Source organism: Metopolophium dirhodum, chromosome 9 (genome assembly GCF_019925205.1).
Source record: "Metopolophium dirhodum isolate CAU chromosome 9, ASM1992520v1, whole genome shotgun sequence".
NCBI classification, from domain to species: domain Eukaryota; kingdom Metazoa; phylum Arthropoda; class Insecta; order Hemiptera; family Aphididae; genus Metopolophium; species Metopolophium dirhodum.
In genome coordinates, this window is record NC_083568.1 from 19870019 (window position 1) to 19897289 (window position 27271).

General features: G+C 27.9%; 2 protein-coding genes and 1 pseudogene across 2 annotated transcripts; all 3 read left to right on the forward strand.

Annotated features, from left to right (window-relative positions):
* The first annotated feature begins 422 nt into the window (after positions 1 to 422).
* LOC132952230 (M-phase inducer phosphatase 1-A-like) lies at positions 423 to 26170 on the forward strand. Its single transcript, XM_061024453.1, has 7 exons — positions 423 to 432; positions 525 to 633; positions 19194 to 19643; positions 21160 to 21445; positions 21683 to 21851; positions 21920 to 22105; positions 25439 to 26170. The coding sequence occupies exons 3-7, from the start codon at positions 19200 to 19202 to the stop codon at positions 25713 to 25715; spliced, it is 1362 nt and encodes a 453-aa protein (XP_060880436.1). The 5' UTR covers positions 423 to 432; positions 525 to 633; positions 19194 to 19199; the 3' UTR covers positions 25716 to 26170.
* Positions 7699 to 8371, forward strand: LOC132951659 (uncharacterized). The gene has a single exon (XM_061023484.1). It carries the CDS (start codon positions 7720 to 7722, stop codon positions 8146 to 8148), a length of 429 nt encoding a protein of 142 aa, XP_060879467.1. The 5' UTR covers positions 7699 to 7719; the 3' UTR covers positions 8149 to 8371.
* Positions 10229 to 11599, forward strand: LOC132952612 (52 kDa repressor of the inhibitor of the protein kinase-like; annotated as a pseudogene).
* Positions 26171 to 27271: the final 1101 nt, after the last annotated feature.

A 27271-nucleotide genomic window follows, 5' to 3' on the forward strand; every position in this document is an offset into this window, starting at 1 on the left:
ACTGGGAAAAGGCTTGTCAAAACGCTTTACATATTATGTTTATGTAAAGTAAATTAATGGTTTCTCAAACACTATTTAGAGTTCATTTTTAAAAAATTAATATATTATTTATATAATACCTAAGTTATAATATATTTACTCAACATAAAAGAAATTTAAAAAAAACAGATAATATATAAATATCTTGGAAATTGGAATCAACATCTCACATAAAAAATCTAAATATTAGTATATTACAATTTAAAAACACGAATATTAGTAAATATTCTGATAAATCAGACCATATACTGATTATAATATATTTATATCATCTATGGCAATCTCCAATTGTCGTCATTTGTCACAGAACAAATAAAATATAAATAAACTATTAACTATTCTAATAATTTCGTTGAACAAAAAAAAATGAAAGAAGCCAACAATAGGCCAAAAGTTCGTTTAGCAGAAAATAATATATTAATATAACACAAACTTGCTCATTACGCTTCATTTTTATAAAATATTTCGTTACATTCAACTTTCAGTTCTGATCAAGATCGATGTAGACTGAATGATGAAGATAGCAGTTTATTTGGCGGCGGCATATCGCACGAATGCACATTTAGGTTTCACCGGAAGAGTCGATATTTACGCGTAAGTTTGTTTTCATACTGTTTTTTGGCTTACATTTACTTTTTAAATTAAATATTTATTGCCACAGATAATCTGTTAACTGGGTGACGTAGAAGCAATAACCATTTAAGTTTACTCCCAAAAGCACAATGTATAAAATATATGAGCCCGAACAATCCAAACCCCGTCATTATTTCACCATGCAAGTTTAATATGTACCTTATTTGCCTATATAGCGTGTATCATAAAAAAAATTGATGTTGCTCAAATAATTTTAGGTCACCTACCCGGCTACCCCTCATAATACTGTTATACCGACCTATAAAATGTCCTATTTTTCTTCTATCACCCATATTTAAGGTGTTGCCTGAGCAACGCTTGGACTCTATGTTACACTCCACTGCACTTTATGAATAAAATTATTTGTCAATGACTTCTTTATCATTATAAGAAAACTATATTTTTTAATTTTATAGTAAAAAAGTAATCTATTTAAAATCTAAATAAATTGTAGTATTATACTATCATACTTTTCATATTTATCGTATTTATAGCTTAATTGTAGTGTAAAATTAAGAAATATATGACTAATGTGTTGTAATTTATTATTATACTTACAGCAGTTATTTGTCCATACTAAATAAGAAATTCTTATTAAGTAAGAAGAAATAAATTATAAAATAATATAAGATACAACCGTAGGCATATAAAATAATTAAAACATTTTGTTTTTTATGTCTATGGATATAACAGAACTTTAAACTAAATCTTATGATTAATATGTTGCTTTTAACTATTGAACTTAAGTCTTACCGTTTTTTTATTTACATTTTATTATGATTAGAGTGCAGATTTGTACGCGTTTGCATATTTATTCTGGTTTATGGTATGATATGCTAACTTTTAAGTGAGCACAGAATTTGTCTCACCACCATAACAATTTAAACTATGAAACTTTTGGGCAAGCACATTTCGACAATTAATTCATTGTTTTTTATTTCAATGTCTTATTTTACGATTTTAATTGCATATTTCTGTTTTTTCTTCTTTTTTTTAGACATTTTTGAATTAATTACTACAGCGATATTGATAAAAGAAACATACTTGGGAACATGCATTGTTTTATTATACCATAGGTATACTTCTTTTTTTTAATATGAGATACAGAAATCTAATTTTTATACATACATTAATATTGTGTATTTGTGTTAGTCAAAATCTTGCGCAAATGATATCGGCGTCTATTTTTCCAATCGAATTATACAAAATACTGAAAATCATTGAAATCAGAAATATTACTACAAAAGAGAGACTGTCGTACCTTGATTTACAATTCTGTCTTAAATTTAATTTTATATTGAGAATTTAAAGGTGGACTGGGCTATTTATATCAGAGTATGTGGCAGAGCCGGGCTTTTATATTATAAATTGAAATATTTGTGTATACTTGAAGACCAAAAGATTTACCCTCCAGATCATGATAAAAAGTCAAAAATAAAATTATTTGAATACGTTATAAAGTTGCTCCAAATCTCAACATTTTCCTAGTATTTTTTACAATTATGAAGCTAAAATAAAATCAATAAAACATTTTACTTTAAAGAAGACGTGACACATGCATGTGTTCTCTCCAAGTGTGTCTTACAGGTGTATAAGATACCAAATGTATCATTGAGCATCGTTAGTTTTAATAAAAATAACCACTCTAATATTAAAACTAACAATGCTAAATAAGATCTGCTGAAATTGATACCCACTTGTAAGACGGATTGAATACATGCTGATAAATCATGAATACATATTATGACTTTTACAATTTACATCCAATCATTATACTTTCAAGTTGTGATCACAGTTATTGTATTAACCTTAAATCATATACTATGAATGGGCCCATATCCAGATAATTTAAAACACATATTAGTGAAAAGTCTCTGACTAAGATACGTTCGCGATGAAAAATATGTATCAATAAAAATGTCAGAGACACATCGCTTATATGTGCTTCAAATTGTTTACACGAGTGATCTGGGTATGCTATCCATAGTATATTATGTAAGATTAAGTTGTCAACAATCAAAGGATCAACTTGATAATCAAGCACTTAAGTTTGGCAGCCTGCAATTCAGGATCTTTTTATTCAAAGTGTCCTAATAAGTCATAATTAGGTTAGTTAGGTAAACCTATGGTTAGTTGAAGCTATGGTGATGATAGACGACCATATAATCACTGGTCGTGAGCTTTGCAATGATGTTTTCCTACCAACTATCAAGGTATTCGATATTGTAAACATAACAATAAAAGAAAATATTTAAATATTATTAATTTGGTTAGGTTAGATTAGGTTAGAATAGAACAGGATATTAGACGTTAACTAACTATCATAGTTTTTAACACAGTCTTAAAGACTGCCACCTAACCTTAATTAATGATTTTTTTACCCCAACAAATTATAAAATGTATTTTAAAATATAACAAAATATTGTTTAATTAGGTTTTTATAAGGTTTTCAATACTTTTAAGTTTTTGTAAATAGAAAATATATAAAATCAACAGTTTTAATTTAAAACATGGTTTTGTGTTTTAATATCCTATTGTCAAAGAATTCACAAGGTTTCCTTCCCACTTTTTTTACATTGTACTAAATATAATTTTTTTCCTCACATATTTACAAAGACTAAAACAGATATCTTACTATGTTTTTATTAGCTTTTAGACTTTATAGTTAGTAATTTAATATTGACTGTAGACCCAGCCATTATTTTATGTCCTAACCTAACCTAACAATATTGAATACTGCAGTAGTGTACCCAGTGGCGTAGTTACGGGGGGGGGTGTAAGGGGTTTCCACCCCCCCCTACACCAAAAAAAAAACAAATCTTTTTTATATTGGTTAGAATTTTAAATAATAGATAGGTAAATAATACTAGTACAAATTAACATGTGTAATATTATTATTACTATATATTATATTAATATAGTTATAGAAATCAGTGCCGTCCCTAGGGGGGGGTGTGGGGGGGTGTCACACCCCCCCACGGCTTGGTCAGTCGGCACATTTGATATTGAGGTACCGAGTCGGCAATTTAACGACATTTAATAATAATATATTAAAATATTATTATTAATATTTTATTTGACAGAAACAAAAATTCAAAAAAAATCATTATTTTCTATTAATGATATTAATATATTAATATTAAATTATTATTTTTAACGTATGAAGAATATGTTATAAGAATAATACTAATACTTTCATTAGCGATAAAGCGTGATAAAAATAGATTGGGTATGTATTATTGAGCCGGTATCGGACGTCACCGTCGTCAACGGTCTGTGTCTTTGTTAGTATATATTACTATATAGCCGTATGCCCGTATAGTTTGTATAAAAATATGTACATGTTATTTATACAGATAATTTTATTTATAACAACGTGTATACTATTTGCAGCGTATTTTTAATTATATTACCCTAATCAGTAATCATAATCAAAATCACAATACATGTTAACCACACTCTGTCACTGGCCCTCTGCGCATAAACATATTTAATAATTTAATATTTATTATTTATATTTTCTTTTGTTCAACAAAAATGAGTGAAGTTAATAATAAAAGAAAAAGAAAACGTGTTAAAGTTGAATGTTTAGAATGTGGCAGTCAATTTAATGACGATTTCAAAAAAAACCACGAGGAAAAATTACATCGTGGAAAACGAGTAAATATTAAACATGTTGGTGCACCAAAAAATCCGTTCGAAAGTGCAGCAGCTACATGGAATTTGAATAAACGGGTAATGATACCGGTAAGTCGTTTATTATACTTGATATTTTTTGTAATAAATATTTATAATTAGGTATGCCTTGAAAAAAATGAACCTAAGTACTTTTATTAGTATATTATATATTATTATGATTTATCGTTAATATTTAATAGTTAACTCAGTAACTGGTAAGCTTGTGTTGTATTAAACGTTCATAAAATCATTATAACAAAAATATATCGTATTAAATACAAATTATTTTAATTTATTTTATTTTTTATGTTAGGAAAATGAGTGTTCAAGCTCATCAGTCAGTTATAATGATGTTGAAAAACTATCTAAAGAAAAATCAGACTCTACTGTTCAAAAAGATAATGTTGATTCTAAATCTGAGGTATTGTTAATATTGTTATTGATATTTAAACAAATCAAATTGATCATTAATTGGTATAAAATGAACATTGGACATACCTATACATTATAAATATTATTAATTATTATTTATTACTATTATTACATCATATAATATTATGATTGTATATTTATATCTAATATCCATTGACCATTCATATTGCATACAAGTATAAAATAATATAATAATATTATAATTTATAGCTTAAATACTAAAAAGATTTGCTTTTTTTGAACTAAAAATTCATAAAAAAAAACCATTTTCATAAAAATATATCTGATAAATCCTAATTACGTATTTTAATTTGTTGTACTTTATTTTAGAAAAATGACTCTTCAAACTCATCAGTCATTAATAATAATGATGAAAAACTATCTAAAGATAAATCGGACTCTACTGTTCAAAAAGATAATGTTGATTCTAAATCTGAGGTAGGTACTTATTATTTTAATAATTAAATTTAAAATTTTTAAAATTTTAATAATTAAATAAATTGTTAGGTAATTAGTAATGGATTTATTATTTATAATTTTACATTTATATCTAATAATGCATAATGCCCATTCACAATGCATAAAAATACCAAAATATATTTTTGTTTAAATATATTGTAGAAGTGTTATGAATGAACAAAAATCAAAAAAGTTTTAGGACTAGTAACTGCTAAATGAGCATAACCAACGTTTTTTTTAAAATTATATTAAAATGTATTCAAATTTAGTTTATTTCATATAAAATATAATAATAGGTACTACTTTTATTAATACTTAATAGTATTGGTATATTATATATATATTTTAGAATTTTCAACAAGTTATTGAACATAATATTGATGAAAATTCTGAAGAAATATCATGGTTGTTATGTGCTGGCCAAATGGAAGACTTAGTATCAAATTTAAATGAGTGTAATACTTTGCTGTCAAAATTGAAAGAAGACACATTGCCAAATCCAATTATGTTTATGTTAGAAAGTCAACAAGTGATTAATAGAATAAAATTGAAATCAGAATGTTTTTTAAAAAATGCCAAAGTAGTATTAGACAACTTATCAGATCCGTCTGACCATATACAATCAGTTTCTAAACCAAATTATTTTGTTGAACATGATCCAGGGCGGCGGTGTGATATTACTTCTTCTTCACAAAGGCAATATCTTTTATCATTGGGTCCACACCAACCTAAACTTTTAAAATATCCAATCAACAGTGATATTGATCCATCAAAACAAAAAAGTTTTAATCCTATTTGGTTAAAAGAATATCCTATGCTAGAGTATAGTTTGATTACTGATTCAGCATATTGTTTTGTGTGCTCATTATTTCCAAAAGGGTTAGGAAGACAGTTTTCAAATGAAGCATGGGTAAAGCAAGGTGTTAATACATGGCAAAAAATGAAAAGTCGAGGAAAAGCAAAATTAGGCAAGTTGGAACAGCATTTTAATTCTTTATCACACAAAGCAGCTTTAAATGATTACCGCAGCTTTATGAAAGAGTCAAATCATATTGACATTATTATGAATAGATCAAAAAGACAAGAATCCATCAAACTAGTACAAGAAAAAGAATTTAATAAACAAATAATTATAATTTTATTTGATATAGCACGGACATTGTGTAGGCAAGGGTTGTCTTTTCGTGGAGATGGTGACGAATCTAGCGGTAATTTTAATCAAATGGTTCAACTTATCTCTAGGCACAATCCCTTAATGAACCGTTGGATAAATGAAAAATCATCAAGATCTTACAATGTCACATATTTAAGCCCCCGTTCGCAAAATGAGTTTATTGATATTCTAAGTAATGAAGTAAGAAGAATTATTGTGAAAGAAGTCCAGGAAGCAAGCCTATTTTCAGTCATGGCTGATACAACCCCCGATAATTCTCATAAGGATCAATTGGCAGTTTGTTTGCGTTATGTTAATAACAATGGAAAAGCAATTGAAAGGCTTTTAGAAATAGCTGAAGGAGTAGACAAAACTGGCTTAGGAACAGCTAAACAGATTATTGAAATTTTAACTAAACATTCTTTAGGAACAGATAATTTGGTATTTCAGTCATATGATTATGCTAGTAACATGTCTGGGCAGTTTAACGGTACACAAGCTAAACTTTCAGAACTAGTTGGTCATAGTGTTTTTTTATATTCCATGTCAAGCGCATCGGATGAACACATTTTTGGAACATGCATGTAATTCTAGTTTAATTGTGTCAGATATGATTGATAACTTGGAAAACCTTTATGTATTTTTTTCAGCTAGTAATAAAAGGTATAGTGTATTGAATAAGCAAATGAACAATGTTGATAATACATTACAACTAAGAAACTTATCCAAAACAAGATGGACAGCCCGTGCAGAGTCCATTAAAGCTGTTTGGGCTTCATATGAAGCTATATGTAACACTTTACAATATATTTGTTCACATCCTGAGATATTCGATAGAAATACTAGGGACAAAAGCATTTGGCATTAATAAAAAGATGCATTCATTTGACTTCATTGTCTCCTTGGTATTTATGAAAAATATAATGTATAAATTGAAATCACTAACCGAGACATTAGAAACAAAAAGTTTATGTGTAATTGATGCTGCTGTTTTAATAGAGGCTACAATTAAAAATTTAGAAGATATTAATTCAGATTCAGAAAGAATAAATGATCTGATTGACAGCGCAACCTTGTTCGCAGCAAATCTTGGTATAGATTCAAAATCTGATTTCAAAGTTCATCACCGTACAAGAAAACAGCCCACTTGGTTGGACGAAAATGCTGGTACTCAAGCTGATTTAACTTTTCATATATTTTATAAAAAAGAGTTCAAATGTATACTGTCTACACTTATTAATTTATCTAAAGACAATTTAAAAGTATTTATTGATACAATAATGCCACTGTATAAAATATTCTCATTTCCATTCAAGAATGAAAATATGAGCATTGAAAATATACAAAATGCTTTGTTAATATTTCCTCCTAACAGTGATTTTGCAAAGTGCAAGGATATTGATGCCATTCAAACTGAATTGGAAATATTAAAAGAAATATGCAAAGATTTGAGTTTAACTATGACAACAAATTTTCTCAGTATGATTGAAAAATGTGAAGAAGTTAAACATATCCTACCATTAGCTAATAATATTTGTCGATTAGCATTAACTGCACCGGTAAGTGTAGCTACTAATGAACGGACATTTAGCAAACTTAAACTGATAAAAAATCATTTAAGATCTACAATGACAGACAATAGATTAGATTCCCTAATGCTGTTAAGTATTGAAAAAGATATTTTAGATACAGTTGATGTAAGTAAAATAGCAACTCAGTGGTTCAATATAAAACAAAGAAGAATTCAATTTTAAAAATTGTATATATTATTATTTATTGTGATACATGCATAATTATTAATTTATTATTAGTGATTAAATACTCATAAAATTGTATGTTTTAAGTTTTTATTTTACCTAATCTTGTGTAGGTACCTACTTTTGGTAATGCTGACCAATATCCAAAAATTAATTTGACTAGGTAGTGACTATGTACTGGTGAAGAGCAATAAATAGGTATTGAATAGTGTATAATAAGTATGCCTATGTTTATGAGTTATTGAGATGTATGTTAATAAATTAATAATAATAATTATAATTCGAGCGGAGCGAGAAAATTTTTTTTTTTGAGTTGGCAAATTAATGAATCAAGCCCCCCCATGATTTGTCTTTCGGGACGGCCCTGATAGAAATTATTCGAGTGTTTACACTTCTGAGTTTTATTTTAAGAAAATCAATTATAAAATCGACGAAAACAGCGATAACGACCTCCGACGTCCAACACGTAACAACACGAGCATGCCGATCGATAATACGATATTACGGTCTGTCAGCCGTCATAATATTTCATTTGAGTTTGAAACTTTAGTAACGTTACACGATACGCCTATCAACTATCATTTAAGATTTAACTATGGATAAATTTGTTATAAAGGTAAGCATATTAAACAATATTGCATTATTTTTGTACAATATTAGTACATTAATATAATAAATTACTTAATTACGCATAGCTTAAACTCTGAAAACATTATTTTATTTATTCTAATAAAATACCTAATAATTTAATCATTGTGTATTTAACAGTTTTATTATTTATTTTTGTTGATGTTATTGTTTAGTATTTAATGTTTATTTTTCACTACATAATACTAGATCCTATTACATATATTAGTATATTCGTATATTTTAAAATATTATAATATTACTTAACAAATACTAACAATTGATCAAAGTATTAATTTTGTATTTTAGAAAACGAAAACAAAAGATCCTACTATAGAAAATTCATTAGCACCTAAAAATGATCTAAATATTAAGACTCTTGAAACCTGTATACCTTCTTCATCTTTTACTTCGGTTGATATAAGAATTAATGACATAACATATTTTGTTAACCGTGTATTGTCTCATAGTGAAATTCATACAGTTATAAATAGTATATGGACACCAGATATAACGTTTAATTTTCCTATACATAAAAACTTCGATAAAAATAAAAAAGGGCAAACGAGCAAATTTCAATTCAATTGGTTATTAAGATGGCGATGGTTAGCATACTCAGAAAAAGAAGATGGTGCATTTTGTAGACTTTGTGTTGCTTTTTCAAAATCTGAAGGTGGAATAAATGGCCAGAAACTTGGTGCTTTGGTATTAAACAAATTTGATAATTGGAAACACGCTATAGAAACATTTACTAAACATGATAAACTAAATTATCATATTAAAAGTGTAATAGACACCGATAACTTTTTAAAAATGAGAAATAATCCAAGTATATCCATTGAAAATCAATTAGATACAGCCCGTAGTAAACAAGTAAATGAAAACAGAATAAATATTTTACCTATAATTGAAGTTATTATTTTATGTGGTCGTCAAGAGCTTGCAATACGAGGACATAGAGATTTTGGTAAAATCAATGTAGAAACAATGCAAACTACAAATGAAGGAAACTTTAGGGAACTATTGCGGTATAGAGCTCGTGGTGATCTAAAGCTTAAAACATTTCTTGAAGGTCCAGGTGAACGAAATAAATATATTAGTCCTACTAGCCAAAATGCTATTATTGATTGTTGCAACACGGTAATACTTAATAAAATTGTAGCTAAAATAAATAAAGCAAAGTGTTTCACTGTCCTTGCTGACGAAACCGCCGATGTATCTGGTATAGAGCAAGTGTCTTTATGTGCTAAATATGTTGATATAGATGAATTAGTTGTCAGAGAAGATTTTTTGCAATTTGTTCCTACAAACGATTTAACTGGCAAAGGCTTAGCAACTCTTATTATTGAAAATTTAAAGGCGTTCGGGATAGAACTTAAGTATTTACGTGGACAGGGGTACGATGGGGCTGCAGCTATGTCTGGACAATTTAATGGCGTTAGGTCACATATTTCTCAATTGTATCCGATGGCAACTTATGTTCACTGTACAGCACACACCCTTAACTTGGCAGTATCTAAATCTTGTACAATACAACCAATTAGAAACTGCTTGGGTACGATTGGAAAATCACGAGATTTCTTTGTATACCCCAAACGAAAAAATATACTTTCACAAGCAATCGAAGACTTTAATGGAACAATTAATGCAAAAACATTAAAACGCAACTGTGCTACAAGATGGATCGAACGTTTTCATTCAGTTCACGATTTTATCGAACTTTTGGAATGTGTCGTTGATTCCTTAGACACTATTAGTAGTTGGGCCGATGGTGATACCTCAAGTCAAGCAAATAATTTAAAAAATTCAATCTTACAAGGAGAGTTTATCATATCACTTTTGGTTTTATCGAAAATATTTGCAGTTGGATTGCCACTATCTAAACAATTCCAAAGCGTTGCCATTGATTTAAGAGAAGCTATGATATTAGCTAATGCGACACTGTCTGAATTAAAAACAATTCGAAGTAACATTGATGAATATTTTCATGAAATCTATACAAAAGCATCTGTTCTAGCTCAGGAGTTGTGTTTTTCAATATCATTACCTCGAATTGCACGTAAACAAAAAAACAGAGATAACTATTCAGTGAACACGCCTGAAGAATATTTTAAAATAACAATATTCATACCTTATTTAGAATTGTTTATTAACGAAATTGAATCGAGATTTATTGAACATCAGAAAACATTAAAAGGATTTCAAAACTTATTTCCAAAAACGTCAGAAATGACAACACTTGAAAAAGATGAATTTATTAGTTTGATAGATTTTTATAATGATGATTTGGCAGATAACAATAAAGATATTTTGGTATCTGAGTTAAAACTTTGGCGACGTAAAATACTTGCACTAGATAAACAACCTACAAATTCTATGGATGCTTTAGTTATCTGCAATAACATGTATCCAAATATATACAAATTACTACAAATTTTAGCAACACTACCTGTTTTCAACAGCTTCATCCGAAAGATCTTTTTCATCATTAAAGAGAATTAAGACGTACCTAAGGAATACAATGTCAGAGGTATTTATAAAATTGTATAATATAATATATAAGAACTAATTAAATAAAAATAATAAATATGAATGATATTTTACATTTTTAGAAAAGATTAAATGGTTTGGCAATGCTCTCCATTCATCGTTCAATATCAGTAGATGCAAAGGAAGTGTTGGACGAATTATCTATTAACAAACGTCGAGTGGATTTTATTTTATGAATTATTATAATAAACTAATATAAAACTATAAAAACTATTTATAATTAATACAAATTTGAAACAAAATAAAAATAACGTACGTAAAAAACTAATAACTTGTAATTTGTATCATAAATATATTTTAAAACCCCCCCCCCCCCAGAAAAAAATCGTATCTACGCCACTGAGTGTACCTATTTTGCCTATACAATACGCCGGGCAACACATTATGTTTGCACTAAGTATTTAAAACAATTTTTTTAATACACTCATCATCGCAGTGTTAATAACGATCTACAATGTTTGAAGTAGTGTAGTATACAAGTATACTAATTACTAGTATAAAACCTAGATGATATAGATATTACAAATTTTACAATTTTATATTTTTTGATTATAATATAATTATAAACTAAAATATAAATTGGTTATTATCAAGACTTACTGTCAGATTCAAAATGACTGTATGAACTAAAAAGGTCGAGGAGTTTCCAAAGGTAATTGAGTTTTTAAAAAGCAAAAAAACTAAATTAATTATTTGGTTATGTTGTATTATAGAAGTCAAAGACTGCAGTCTTTTTCGAATAACAAATAAAATGATAAATATAATAAAAAATATTGTGGCGTGGTGTGGTGAGGTCCGTACACTCAACTGCGGAAACGTTCTGAGTGTACGTATTGATGGTGTTTCTAGCTTCCGGATGGGTGACCACCCGGGATTTTTAGCAACAAATCCTTGCCACACATACAAACGTGTTTCAACCAACCGTTTCTACCCCTACAAACAAAACAGTTAATTGTCATAATTGCCGGGTTTAAGCTACATGAAAAAAAATGTATATATATTATAAATAAATGCTAGTGATGTAGAATACATTACTAACGGGTTATGCAGTGTTCAACAATTTCGAATATATACCTATTATTGGGTTCATTTTTGAATTTGCACCAATTATATAAATATGCCACTCAAATACGGTATCCACATTATAAAATTACTTTTGGTAAGTAACTTTTTAACTTAACTAATTGAATTTAATGTGTAAAATAGTCTAATCTAACTTGTTAGAAAATAAACTAACTAGTTAAGATATAATTTCTTTATTCGAGGAAATATACGCGACGATTTGATGTATACACTATACATTTACCGCCTCTACCCAATAGCAATCATTTATATATTATGTAAAAAAATCGAGGTACGAGTGTACGACTCTTTTTGTATTCTGCGCAACCACTTTCTCCAGGCGAACAAATATACTTGCAATGAACAAAATGTTTAAATCTTTAATTGGATTGTATATTCCAAATCGTCTATTAGTATTTTATTAGGTAGCTATTTACTTTTTAAAATAAACCAACTAATATTCCGTTTGTTTTAAGAATTTAATTTTAGATTCTGAACGGAGGAGGGATCTAGTGTTTTTACAATGGTGTTTATTTATTTATTTTTTTTATATCCTGTATACAAAATTTCTACCAGAAGGGAGTGCTTTGATTTCAACATATAGTATCTTATATTTTAGAAAATTGGATCAAGATGGTACTTTAAAGGGGTCATTTTCGGTTTTCTCAATAGCTATTTAATGCCACGGGAAAAACCACCGACAAATCACAAAAAACCGCTAAAAATGGGATTTTAATTTCCAACGCTTTGTTTATCACCATAGAAACAAATAAAAATAAAAATAATGATTTTAGTTATTTTGTTGTAATTTTATAATATTAAATCAACATAATATAGGCTATAATAAAATATAATAACAATATAAAATATCCAGACCGATGAACCGTCCCCGCTCAGAATCGTTTTTCGTATACAATGATATATCATTGAATTAAAATTCAATACATTCCATCATACAGAGACCCACTTGTAATCTACTGTACAGTAGAGCGACATCCACTTACCCGCTTTTTAAATAACACAATTTTAATTAACATAAAATATATAGTATAGTATAGTTATGACTACAAATAATAATTTCATTATATTCCTACTCTTAAAAAAATAGTTAATATACCAACTATTATAATTTATAACTTGAATTAATAGTTGTACTTATGAAATATCTTCATTTATAAATGTCTACAACCGGGTTCGTGTTTTAAATTGACCCATCAACTTTTTGTCTGGTGGTTTAGTGTGAACAATATATAACGGTGGTGTTTTTTAAAAAGCATTTAACATTTTTATTCGTTTTTGAGCAGGAGAAAATTCTGATTGAGATGTAATAGATATTCTTACCACGGCGACGGGTAATTACCTACATGACTATATGACTTATGCAATGCATTTCTAGATTTGTTTAAACATTGTTCATAATTTATTGTCGTTGTTTCTTCGTGTCTATTACAAATTTCACTAAGTTTAATTTGGCAGCATATCAGAAAATGTTGATTCTGAAAATTTAATTTTAAATTAATTCATATTATTTTATACTGAATATTAATCCATATAATCAACAATTTATAAATTCAAAAGATGAAGTCATTTTATGTTATTAAAGTTTAATAGTATGTATCATATTTTATTGAAGCATGTGCAAATATAATATTATTTATTCAATTTATTGTAATAAAACATTCATAAATGTAAGTGATGTATACAGTAGTTTGCAGGGTGTAATATTGAAATACCAGCGAGGTAGTGCATTGTTTGGTACATACCCGGACATTCATGAGAATCAATAGACTCAATAGAGAAAATTGAACAAAACCAATCGAAAAACCTAAAAGACAAACGAGTGTGAATTTGGGTATCCAAAGCTAGGTGACTATTTTTTTCGGGTGATAAAAACACTTGTATGCTCGGTTGCATTACGGTATTTTCTAGGCGGTATTTATATTGCTGTTTGTATGTTCTACTTCCATTTTTAACCACAAAATAGTTTAGCAAAATAGCAAAGGAATTGCCCCGAAATATTTTGTTGTGACTTTCTAAAACCCTCATAGGTTATAAGTATTATAAAATAGCGCCGCAAGCCCGCAAACCTAACCTAACCTAACCGGGTATCCATCCGTGGTTTTTAATTGTATTGGCAATGTTCCGGAAGGAGTCAACGGACTTAACGTAGATATTCGGAAAGCCAGGAAAATTAACTACCCGACGAGATACAAAAATATAACACGTAACCATGATCTGAAATTTGTATCTCCGAAAAACATGGAAACGAGCCCGCGCACCAACATGACGTTAGACCCTTGGTTACCCGTATTATGGAAACGTTTACTGGCACATAGGTGGGGTATGATACCGCAGGTCGGCTTGTTTACCATTCCTGATGGCCGATTCCCTAGGCCTATTGGCTATTTCACATTTTGCATAACACATAAGCATAACAAATTAACAGTTAAGTTAGGTTAATAGTTACTAAATTAATCCACATTCTACGTTTTTATAACGGACTATAAGTGAAGACGTGGAGTGCGTTCGGTCTTCTGACTTCAAATTTCAATACACCGGACGTAAGTAGTTGCAACAATATTACATACTTTTAAATGTTTATAGTAGGTATATTGTGGACAAAGGCGGGAAGTGAGCATATCAGTCGTGGGTGACGGCGTGCGGAATTTCGCCGAAGACTGAAATTGCCTTCCCGCACGAGCCACACATATTATTTTTTGTCACTCTGCATTCATTAATCACGGCAAAGGATCTATGCAATAACCAGACTGTTCTACCACAGCAAATGCATGAAAGAAACGATTTGGTTTTATTTCATTTAAGTGTCATGGAGGTTACAATATGGATATAAGATGTAACCAAAAGTTTATGTTTTGTAAGGACCGTGGTATGGATTTCAGTGGCTGTTTCTGCAGGGGATATGCGCGATAAGCACTTTTGGGGATTTCCACTTAACCACCCGGCACTATGGGAATCCCAACCTCATCGCAACCTGTACGGAAAAAATTCGCTCCAACTTTTCGGTGCGGACGTTACAAAAAATAATGCCAAAAACATTAATTGTTATCGTATAAACATAATATATCGCTGCTTAATAATAATATATTATATTAAAATACATTTGAAAATTAACGTAAGTTCAGCGCTGAATTGAGATTTTAAACTTTTATTGGCCCTCAACAAAGAATCAGCCCATTAGACAAAAAAATGTACCTCATTTCTTATTTTATTTTTACTATAATCAAAATTCAAAGTAAACTACAGAAAAGTGAATTCTTTTTTTTTCACTTACCTATCTTTATAGGTACTATGCACATAACAAATCTACCAAATAGATTAATAGAAGTATTAAAAAATGGAAAATTTAAGTAAAGCTAGATGTCTGCAATTTTCACCTATTTCATTCATCTTACTCTCATGACTTAAGTACAACCATTTTATTCAACTTTTATAATGTAAGTTTAAAATTTGATTTGGCTTTAGATAAATGTATATGTAGGTACCTATGTAGTTAGTACATTATTTTTTTTTTATTTATTCTTTGAAAATGTTTCAGCACACCAGGTGCTATTACAAATATATTTACAATTATAATTTAGTCTCTACATTTAAATTGATGATAGTAATGATATAATATATTAGTTTGTGGTAATACGTTTATGTTATATGTGATAATAATAGTAATAATAATAATTTATACAATATAATATAATAATATTAATAGTATTGATTTATTCTTCATCTTCTGATGAGGGCTCTTTGTTGTCCGTTGGGGGTATGTCTTGAGGCAGTCGAGGTTTTAGCCGCCTATTTTGAGTTTTGTTTCCTAGTTGGTAGTGACGGCCGCTATCCGATTCTTTTAACTTAGCATGGAAGTTTTTGAATTGGGTTTTTATCCAGTACATTTTTTTAATACCCAATACATTATATTATTATTTTAAAGTTGTCTTAGCTTGATAATGATCAAAATATTAGTTAAAATTGTATGATACAAATAACTAAGATTATTTTAGATTCTGAGAAAAGTGATAAATAATTTTACTATAATTATGTGCGTTATTTGTTATTTTATTTTTGATAATCCAGTTTTTGACAAAATCAATTTTCTTGACATTCCTTAAAAACACATAACTGTAGATACCTACTTAAAATTTTCACCAAATATTTATACTAGCATTTACTGTACCTACCTAAATGATAACATTTAAAATTCTTTAAAGTTATAATAGGCGTAAGAAATTTTTGATTTTTATTAGTTTTTATTTAATGAATGTCAATAGAATTTTAGCTATCAACTTTTATGCGGTCCAAGATTTTCTGTGTAACTCGCCGGTTCAATCTGGACCTGTGGAAGTGTTGTTGGTATCTATATAATTTAAGAGATCTAAGTTTTGCATCAATCACAAAGTTTAACAGTTGATATAATATATAATATATCATCTGACTAGATATTGTTCATTCCAACTAACAAGATCATTTAGTTTTTTAGGAATAACTAGTAATAGTCTATTTGTTACATTTCCTTCAAATATACTTTTTCAGCTTCCTAAAAAAATGTTGCCTCTTTAATGACATGCCTGATAGTGAAAACCAAAAAAAAAGAGTAATAAACTACAGAAGTTTCTAATAGACAAACAATTTATAGGTACTTTAATGTAAAAAAAAAAAATGTTTACTGTAACTGATTTCTCGCCTTGTTACGTAGGTAGGTATATTATTGCCTATTGTAATTATGATCAAAACACTGTCTTACAACTTAATAATCAATATTATGATCTCTGAAATATATATAATACGTGGGCTAATACTAAAAAAAAATTTGAAATAGAACTCAAATGGTAAAATTAGATCATTAGATTGAGTATTTATTCTCTATACTTATTCTTCTATATTCTTTATCTTATGATAATTACTGAAATTTTATGGTATATAAATATTTAAAAAGGTGGGTAAGTAGATGTCGCTCTGCTGTACAGTAGGTTACAAGTGGGTCACTGTAATCTATGGTGTTAAATTTGAATTCAATGATATTATATCATTGAATAAGAAAAACGAACCTAACCTAGTATATTTGATGATATTATTGTGAATAAAGTAATTTATATATAACCTATTTACGTGGAGCCTTGTTTTCAATTTTCAATCCTTAGCTATATAACTTGAACATTTTATAAATTTTTAACTACAAAATAATTATTAAATTTTGTCAAAATTTGAACTTGAAATGCTTATAAAAAAAAATATTGCCTATGTATTTTTAATATTTTTCAACTGCTATTGTAACAATATATCAGGAGCCTTGCATTACATTTTCACGCTTTTTTACCCAACAAACAAAATTTAATTTATATTTAAAGAAAAAAAAATTGAAAACTGACTATGTCCGTAAACAGCTCAAAAAGAGTCAAAATATTTTCAAAATTGTATGGTGTATAGAAAATGAAAATATGAACATTCAGTGAAATTTTCAAGTATCCTACAGTCATTCGTTTTTTAATTACAACAAAATAAAAAAATTGTTACATGAGAAATCGAGTGAATATCAAATGTTGTAAAAATATGAATTTCAAATGCTCATAAAAATTTAATTTGACCTTCTCGTAGAAATTTTTTTTTTTTGATAAAGGTAGAGCAACTTATGAGGAATCTTGTATTACATTTTCAAATCTTAGATTTAAATAGAAAAATTTTTATGAATTTCTAACTCAAAATAATTTGCAAATTTTTGTAATTTTTACGTATTTTATCAATATTTTGAACTTAAAATGCTTTTAAACAAAAACTCACAGTTTTAAGGATTTTGAATTTTTTATATCTACCTCTGAAAGTATAACCTAGGAGCCTTTTTTTAACCAACAAATAAAATATTATTGATATTATAGAAAAAAAAAAATGGAAATTGATAATATCCGTAAACAGCTCAAAATAAGTCAAAATATTTGGAAAATGTTACGGTGTATAGAAAATGCTAATATTAACATTAACCCCCCCCCCCCCCCCCATAGTACCAACTAGATTCCCTTTCCTATCAGAAAAGTTACTGTTGAAGAAAATCTTAGCATTTTTACTGTCCTTATAATGACAGACACAAAAACAAAATTTTAAATAATAAAAAAAAAAAAACACATTGTAAAATCAATACATTCATCGCTTCACTCAGAATCTAAAATTCAAGGTATTACTTTCTGGGCACCATTTTTAAAAATTTTTTTAGATTCTGAGTGAAGCAATGAATGTATTTATTTTATAATTATGTGTAATTTTTATTTTGGTGTCTATCATCACGTTTTAGGACAGTAAAAATATTTGGATTTTCTTCAACAGTAACTTTTCTTATTCACAATAATATCATCAAATGTACTTGGTAATATCATAGGCTGACTGACTGTTTTCGCTCATAATCATTTTTCTTATACAATGATATTATATCATTGATTTCAAATTTAACACCATCCATTACTGTGACCCACTTGTCACCTACTGTACTGCAGAGCGACATCCACTTACCCACCTTTTTGTGTTTGGGTTACGTGTACCTGCTGTGTATTGTTGTAACTTGTAACCCATTGTCCCATTGTCTTTTTTACTGTATGGTATAAACAGCTAACTTAAAATATAGCTTTAACTTTGAAACAAAGACTGACAGTCAAATTTTTTCACCATCGTTTTCAATGTACTAAAATACACAAGTCCTCCAAAAAATGGTTTAAAATCAGGGTGCTTAGTATTTGGTAATGGTACTAGGGTGTTCCTATTTAATGTAGTGTATAATATCACTGGTTAAATATATTTATTTGTTATAGGTTAAAATGTTTACTTATACAAATCCTCGTAAGTCTCTTCAGATTCAGTTGCATAAAATTGAACAATCACCATTGACAACAAATAGAAAACGTAAATTATTTTGTGTAGACAATTTGGATGAAAATGTCTCTCCATCCAAAGTGTATGATCCTGAACATGCTTTTTCTGAAACATCTTTTAATATGAATCCAACTAAATTAACTCCTACTCTGAGTGAAAAATTTGAACGTCTTATTTCAAAATCAAAGAATGAACAATTATGTTTATCATCAATTGCCACATTGGAATCTTCAACTTCTCAACTAATTGAACATAATACCATAACACCATTGAAATTGAAAAATGTCAAAGGAGTTGAATATCTTTCAAATGAAACCTTTATTTTAAACGAAATTCAAAATAACAAAGCTCACTATGAAGTAAAAGCTTCATGTTCTTATGATTATAAGGTAAGAAATTTTAATTTTGTATTACTTATTCACTAAATATTTAATATATAGGTAGATACACAGGTATAAGCGATTTCACAAAAATACATATTATTCAACTATTCAAATTCCCTAATTTCCCACGTCTCCTCCCTTCCATTTTGTTTGACAATAGGTTTAATATTAATGGCGAATGTAAGGAAAAAAATATCTCCATTGTGAAGTGAATCTTGGGATTTCAACCATCAATAATAGTTAAATTATAGTAGGTATTAAAATATAATATATTCTTATTTATTATTATTATTAGAGAATTAATCTTTTCTGGGACTCTTTTGTAACAAACAACTGAATCTGACCGAGAAACATTTAATGATAATTTTTCTTTTCAATTATAGTTCTGGGTTCAAATCTTCATATACAGTTAAATATATAATTCAGACAAAAATACAAATAAAAGTTAAATGGTGGGATGGATGCATTCAGTCACAAAATGTAGTGCACAAATACACACGTGTTCCAATCCAACCATACCCCTCCCCCTACAAACAGTGAATGGCCATAGTTGTCGTGCTTAAATATAAAAATTAAAATTAAATTTACTGATTTTAGGAAAATACCTGGTTAATGCCCGGGAATCTTCAGAGAGCACTGAAAAAAACCTCTGCCTTGTGAATAAAGATCATGATCTTCCTATGGATGACGACCTCTTGTATTATGACTGTGTATCAAGAACTACAAAGTAACACAAAATAACTACTATTTATTTTAATTGAGTAAGAACGTGGAGTATGTTTACATAAAATTTTTTTGGAGTTACACTGGGTTCAGATAATGTTAGTTTGCATCCGACTGTTAGACAAATTGTCATTGGTGATACCACTTAATGGATTGGTGCTTTATTATTTAATGAACTAATTTTAATTTTTAACACTTATTATTTACTGACTTTAATGGTATTGAGTAGAAAGTATAAATGGCAATAAATGTATTTATTTCATAATGGTTAAGTAGAAACAGAAGTATATTTTACAAAATGTAATTATTTAGGTAATTACCTACTTAATACAAGGTCTTGCATTACAACTACTAAACATCAAGAACTTCAAAGGACTCTTAATTATTTTTCAGTGCTCTTTGAAGATTCACGGGCATTAACCGGGTATTTTCCTTAAATCGTTAAATTTAATTTTAATTTATATATTTAAGCACTGCAACTATGGCCATTCACTGTTTTGATGGTGAGGGGGAACGGTTGGTTTGGAACACGTGTGTATTTGTAGCATGTATTTGTACAACACATTTTGTGATTGAATGCATGGACCAAGCCACAATTCACCTTTTATTTGTATTTTTGTCTGAATTATATATTTTACAGTATATGAAGATTTGAACACAGTTCAAAGCCATTAATTAAACCTATTGTCAAACAAAGAAATTCTAAATATGATTCAGAAACAACTAGATAAGTTGAAAGTAATTATTTTAGCAGTGCATATAATTTTTTCAATGTATCATTGTATTTTCTTACAAATAGGATTTAGTCTTTGGAAAAATTAAGGACACTAATGTTATTTTGAAAAAACGTAAATTATTTAATGAATTTGAGTGTCCTGAGAAATCAATTGTATCAAAAGTGTTAAAGCCTAAGGCTTTGTCATTTGCATCTCCAACATTAGACACTGAAAATACTTCTTTATCTGCTCCTGTATCCCACAAGAAAACTACATTCTTTGACTATGGATTTTGCAAAAATAGTGTTTCCAAGCTTCAAAGGTCATTTTCAACTAATGATGCCACTATAAAAGCTGCATTTGAGAAAGGTAAGTAATACATTAGATTATTTTAAACGAAGCAATTTAATCATTATTTATTGTTTGTAAAATTGTTGGATTAAAATGATAACAAAATATCTTCATTAATTAATAGTTTAACTATGAATTGAAATTTATTTATGATGATAATTTTAATATGCTAAGTAGTTTTCTTTTGCCAATTTATGTGATTAAAAAAAAATAGTTGTACAACTTTTAATAAATATTATTCTTTTATTTTATCAGAGGATAATGAATCAAATTTAATTGGTGACTTCAGTCAATCATTTATATTGCCTTTATTAACGCTTAACCGTCATGCAGATCTCCGTAATATATCTCCTGATACATTAGCTCGTTTATTGGAGGGTGCATTTAATGATTGTATCGATTCCTATCTGATAATAGATTGCAGGTAATACAAATATTATTTTATTGTAAGTAGAATTGTATTTTGTATTAATTAATTAATTTTTTTTATAGATATCCCTATGAATATGAAGGTGGTCATATAAAAGGAGCAATCAACATATTTACTAAAGAGCAACTAATTAAAGATTATACTGAAGACAAGTTGTGTAAAAAATCTCATAAAACTGATAAAATTAATGTGAAGAGAAATGTTTTGATATTTCACTGTGAATTTTCATCGGAGAGAGGTCCACGTCTGTAAGTAAAATGTTATGAATTTAATATTTTATTATTTACTAGTTATTATAATAGACTTAAAATTATGTTATACATATGTAGTTTGTATTTTTGTTTTTTTGAGTGATATTCAACTTGACAAGTAGTAATAAATGCCGACTTATATTCCAACTTAAGGGGTCTGGAGCAACTATTTTTTTCCATACATTTAGCTCAATAAGCAAAAGAAAATTAAACATACTTCCAGTAGCACAATTTCAATTTTGAAAAATAAATTCAGTTTGTATTCCTCTTTTCTAAGTATCCTCGGAAGTGGATTCTTATATTTTTCATTTCATCGCTATCTACAATAAGTCAAGGCTATATTTATTTTGATAAAAATATAAACTTACTATGCATCATATTATATTAACTGAAAATAAAGTTTTAAATCTATTTCCGAGCAAACCTAGAAAATAGACTAACGAATAGGCTCATCTTTTAAAAACTAATATAAGTCGATTGAATTTTTATTCCTCTTTTGGTACTGTTTACATCAAATTTCTGCCTTAAGCCGGAGCAAAAGTATTTTCTTCATGTTCATTGACTTGTGCATGCACATATGAGTGTTAGAACATTTCTAAGAATTTTAGTACCATAAATATTACAACAAAACAAAATAAATCGTAAATCCGGGAATTCAAATTTTGTTGCAATAAGTGCGATAACAGATTACACACATTAATGTTAATTTACTTCTCACACATTGACACAGCCAAAATGTATGTGTAATATTAAATGCCTAAACATACTCTTTAAAACATGGTATGCTCCAGCCCCCTTAAATGACACTAAGAAATAATCCTAAAATATTAGGTGAAATATATTAAACTCTTTAAGGACATAAAAGTCATGACTTTAGTAATAATGATTTTTCAACTAAAACTAAAGCATAAACAATAGAACAATATTTTAGATTCTGAGCGAAGCGATGAATGTATTGGTTTTATAATGATATGTTTTTTGTGTCTGTCATCACCTTTTAGGACAGTAAAAATGCTTGGATTTTCTTCAACAGTAACTTTTCTGATAGGAAAGTGAATCTATTTGGTACTATAGGGGGTAAAAAGTTTCCTACAATTTCTAAGTAGTTTTCAAACAAGACGTGAAAAATTAAGGAAAAACGGGAATTTTTACGCAAAATCTGTTATCGAGAAAATTGATTTTGGTTTTTGGTCCAACTCTAAAACAAATGACCGTAGGTACATGAAATATTGACTGAATGTTAATATTAGCATTTTCTATACACCATAACATTTTCCAAATATTTTGACTTATTTTGAGCTGTTTACGGACATAATCAGTTTCCATTTTTTTTTTTTTTTTCTATAATATCAATAACATTTTATTATTTGTTGGTTAAAAAAGTTTGAAAATTTAATAGAAGGCTCCTAGGTTATACTTTCAGAGGCAGATGAAAAAAATTAAAAATCCTTAAAACTGAGTTTTTGTTTAAAAGCATTTAAAGTTCAAAATATTGACAAAAATTTGCAAATTATTTTGAGTTAGAAATTCATAAAAAATTTTCTATTTAAATCTAAGATTTGAAAATGTAATACAAGATTCCTCATAAGTTGCTCTACCTTCATCAAAAAAAAAAAAAAATTCTAAAAGAAGGTTAAATTAAATTTTTATGAGCATTTGAAATTCATATTCTTACAACGGACAATTTCAAATTTTTTTTTTCAATAAATATCAATAAATTTTATTACCAAAAAGCATGAACATTTAATACAATGCTCCTGATATATTGTTACAATAGCAGTTGAAAAATATTAAAAATATATAGGTACAATTTTTTTAATTAGCATTTAAAATTAGAATTTTTAATTTTGACATTATAAAATTTAAAAAGGTGGGTAAGTGGATGTCCCTCTGCTGTATAGTAGGTTTCAAGCGGGTCACTGTATAATGGATGGTATTCAATTTGAATTCAATGATATAATATCATTGTATAAGAAAAACGATTCTGAGCGAAAATGGTCAGTCAGCCTATGATATAACCAAGTATATTTGATGATATTATTGTAAATAAAGTAATTTATGTATAACCTATTTACGTGGAATCTTGTTTTAAATTTTCAATCCTTAGCTATAAAAGTTAAACATTTTATACATTTTTAATTACAAAATACCTAATTAATAAATTATAAATTTGATAAATGTTGTCAAAATTTTAACTTTAAATGCTTATATAAAAAAATTGTGCCTATATATTTTTAATATTTTTCAACTGCTATTAGAACGATATATCAGGAGCCTTATATTAAAATTTCACAATTTTTTACCCAACAAATAAAATTTTATTGATATTTATAGAAAAAAAAAACTAAAAAAATTGAAAACTGACTATGTCGGTAAACAGCTCAAAAAGAGTCAAAATATTTTTAAAATTTTATCGTGTATAGAAAATGCTGATATAAACAGTCAGTAAAATTTTCAAGTATTTACAGTCATAAGTTTTTTAATTACAATAAATTAAGAAAATTGTTGCATGAGAAATCGAGTGAATATCAAATGTTGTAAAAATATAAATTTCAGACGCTCATAAAAATTTAATTTAAGTTTCTTGTAGACATTTTTTTTTTTGATAAAGGTAGACAAACTTATGAGTAATCTTATATTACATTTTCAAATCTTAGATTTAAAAAAAAAAATTTTATGAATTCTCAACTCAAAATAATTTGCTAATTTTCGTGATTTTTCCATATTTTGTCAAAATTTGTATTTTTAATATTTTTCAACTGCTATTTAAGCAATATATCGGGAGTATTAATTCTAGACACATTTTGGCCCAACAGATAAAATTGTATTGATATTAATGAGAGTATTAAAACAGTAAGTACCTATGCATTCTGTTAATAATCAAAAACAGGGGAGGGGTGAAGGAATGTGGAATGGTAAAAAGCCCTAGCAAAGTAATTAATGTGACTACACAGATTTTTTTTTTAGTTTCAAATAATAAATTATTTATTTACACTAAATTTTTTGAAAATAATTTAAAATTTTGAAATATTTATTGAATCAAATTAATTAATTATTTTATATTATTTTAGATAATATATTGTGTTAGGTTTTGATAATTGTACATAAGTTTTGCTTTACAACTCATACATGACTACATCTAATATGATAATTTCGGTACTTCCGAGTATTTCTATGTACTTCCGTGTATTTTCATGTATTTCCTAATATTTGTTCACCTACTTCTGCTTGTGGTTACCCCCATTAAATTATATGATTTAGCTATTTCACATTTTTTTTTTTTTTTAATTAAATCAAAGAATTTAATAGCCTGTTTTGTTTGTTTTGTAGGTCGCGATACCTGCGTAACGCAGATAGGGAAAATAACAGTACGTGCTATCCTTACTTGGACTATCCAGAAATGTATTTGCTTGATGGTGGATACTGTAAATTTTACAGCCAACACAGTAGTTTGTGTGTGCCGTCTAGTTATCGGTCAATGTATGATCCTGCCCACACCTCAGAACTGAGAAAGTTCCGTTCCAAATCAAAAACATCAACTTGTCACAATGTTACAATGTCACTATTAACTGGCAAAAACACACTCAAACGATTGGGTTTTAATTAATCGCTTTTATGTATTCTTTCATGTAAATAAGTGTTGAGTTTTTTTTTGTATATATTTGATTGTTTTTGCGTTTATTTTTATTCTTTTTAACCATTTAACCAATTTTTTCTTTTTTAAAACTGATGCAATTTTGTATAACTTTTGTGATGCTATATTATAGATTTTTTTGTGTAGCATTAAACTAAAAAAAACAAAAAATGTTAGTTGTCGGTGTAGAAACATTTAAAAAAAGAAGACTTATAGGATTTATTATGTTTTTTTCAATGCATTATTAAAATAATTATGATATAATGAATGAAAATCGATTGAATGTGTTATTTTTTTTTTCATATTGTGTTTTCCATATTGTTTTCTACATTTTACTAATATATATGCTAAGTATTTAATAAATTTAATTTTTTCATATTTTGTCTGAAATATTAATTGTTATGAGATCATATATTATGTACATTATATTATATTTTAATATATTTATCTATGTCATTGGCTGTTAGTTAAAATTTTTAAGCAATCTCTTTATTGACTCGTTTAAGAGACCATTAAATAAAAAAGATAATTAAAACTACCCTTTATAAGGACGCTACCGGGTTCATGTGTTGTCTCCGTCTGACAAATGTAAGTTATAGTAAAAACTGATTTGTGTAGGTAAGAACCACTCGGGCTGTAATCCAAGCTAAGCAACCAAATTTTCACTTTAGAAAGAAAAGAACATTGACTGTGCAACGTTGTTTTTAATTTTTCGATACCTATCACAAATTTAAAAAAAGTTCTTTTTGTTGAAAAATTTATTTTTTTGAGTTTTTCAAACTTGAATACTTTTTTTAAAATTTTTGATATCAAAAAATTAAAAACAAAGTTTCACAGTCAATGTTCTCTCCTTTCTAGTGTGAACATTTGATTGCTCAACTTGGACTACAGCCTGAGTGTTCTTGCCTTTGTATAGTGAATTGATGAACGCGTGATGGATATGTTGTGAGTTGTGACTCGTGTCCAAATGAATAATAGTACCTACCAAATGGAACAGCAACATATATAAGTAAGTTATAAACGGATTACAGAACGAAGAATTTCCTGGAGGCTGGATGAAGCAATTATCTCAAAAACCATTACTGGATTATTAGTTTTAAGGATTAAGATTTAAATTTTAAGACATCAAAATATGAATGACCTGAGTGATATGCGCGTGTTCGAATTGGAGAACGAAAATCCAAAACGTGATATTGCCAAAATTTCAAAAATCGAGTTGAACATAGATTTATATGGAAAAAAGTGTGAGGAATTTGATTTTAAAACTGATGTTCAATGCATAACGTAATATTTCCATATTTATGTCAAAGCAAAACGTGGTATTATCATGTTCAAGTCAAAACGTATTATTGCGTAGGTTATGTAACTATATAATGTGACATTTTTAACCGAAGGGTTGTATGAGTTATTGCCATGGATTGATGCCGCATTATATTCTGTTATTTTTACAGTGGTTTGCTGTGTGGCCCGTTTGTTTACATGAAAAGCATGTCAGAAATATATGATATTCAGTTTGGTCGAATTGTAAT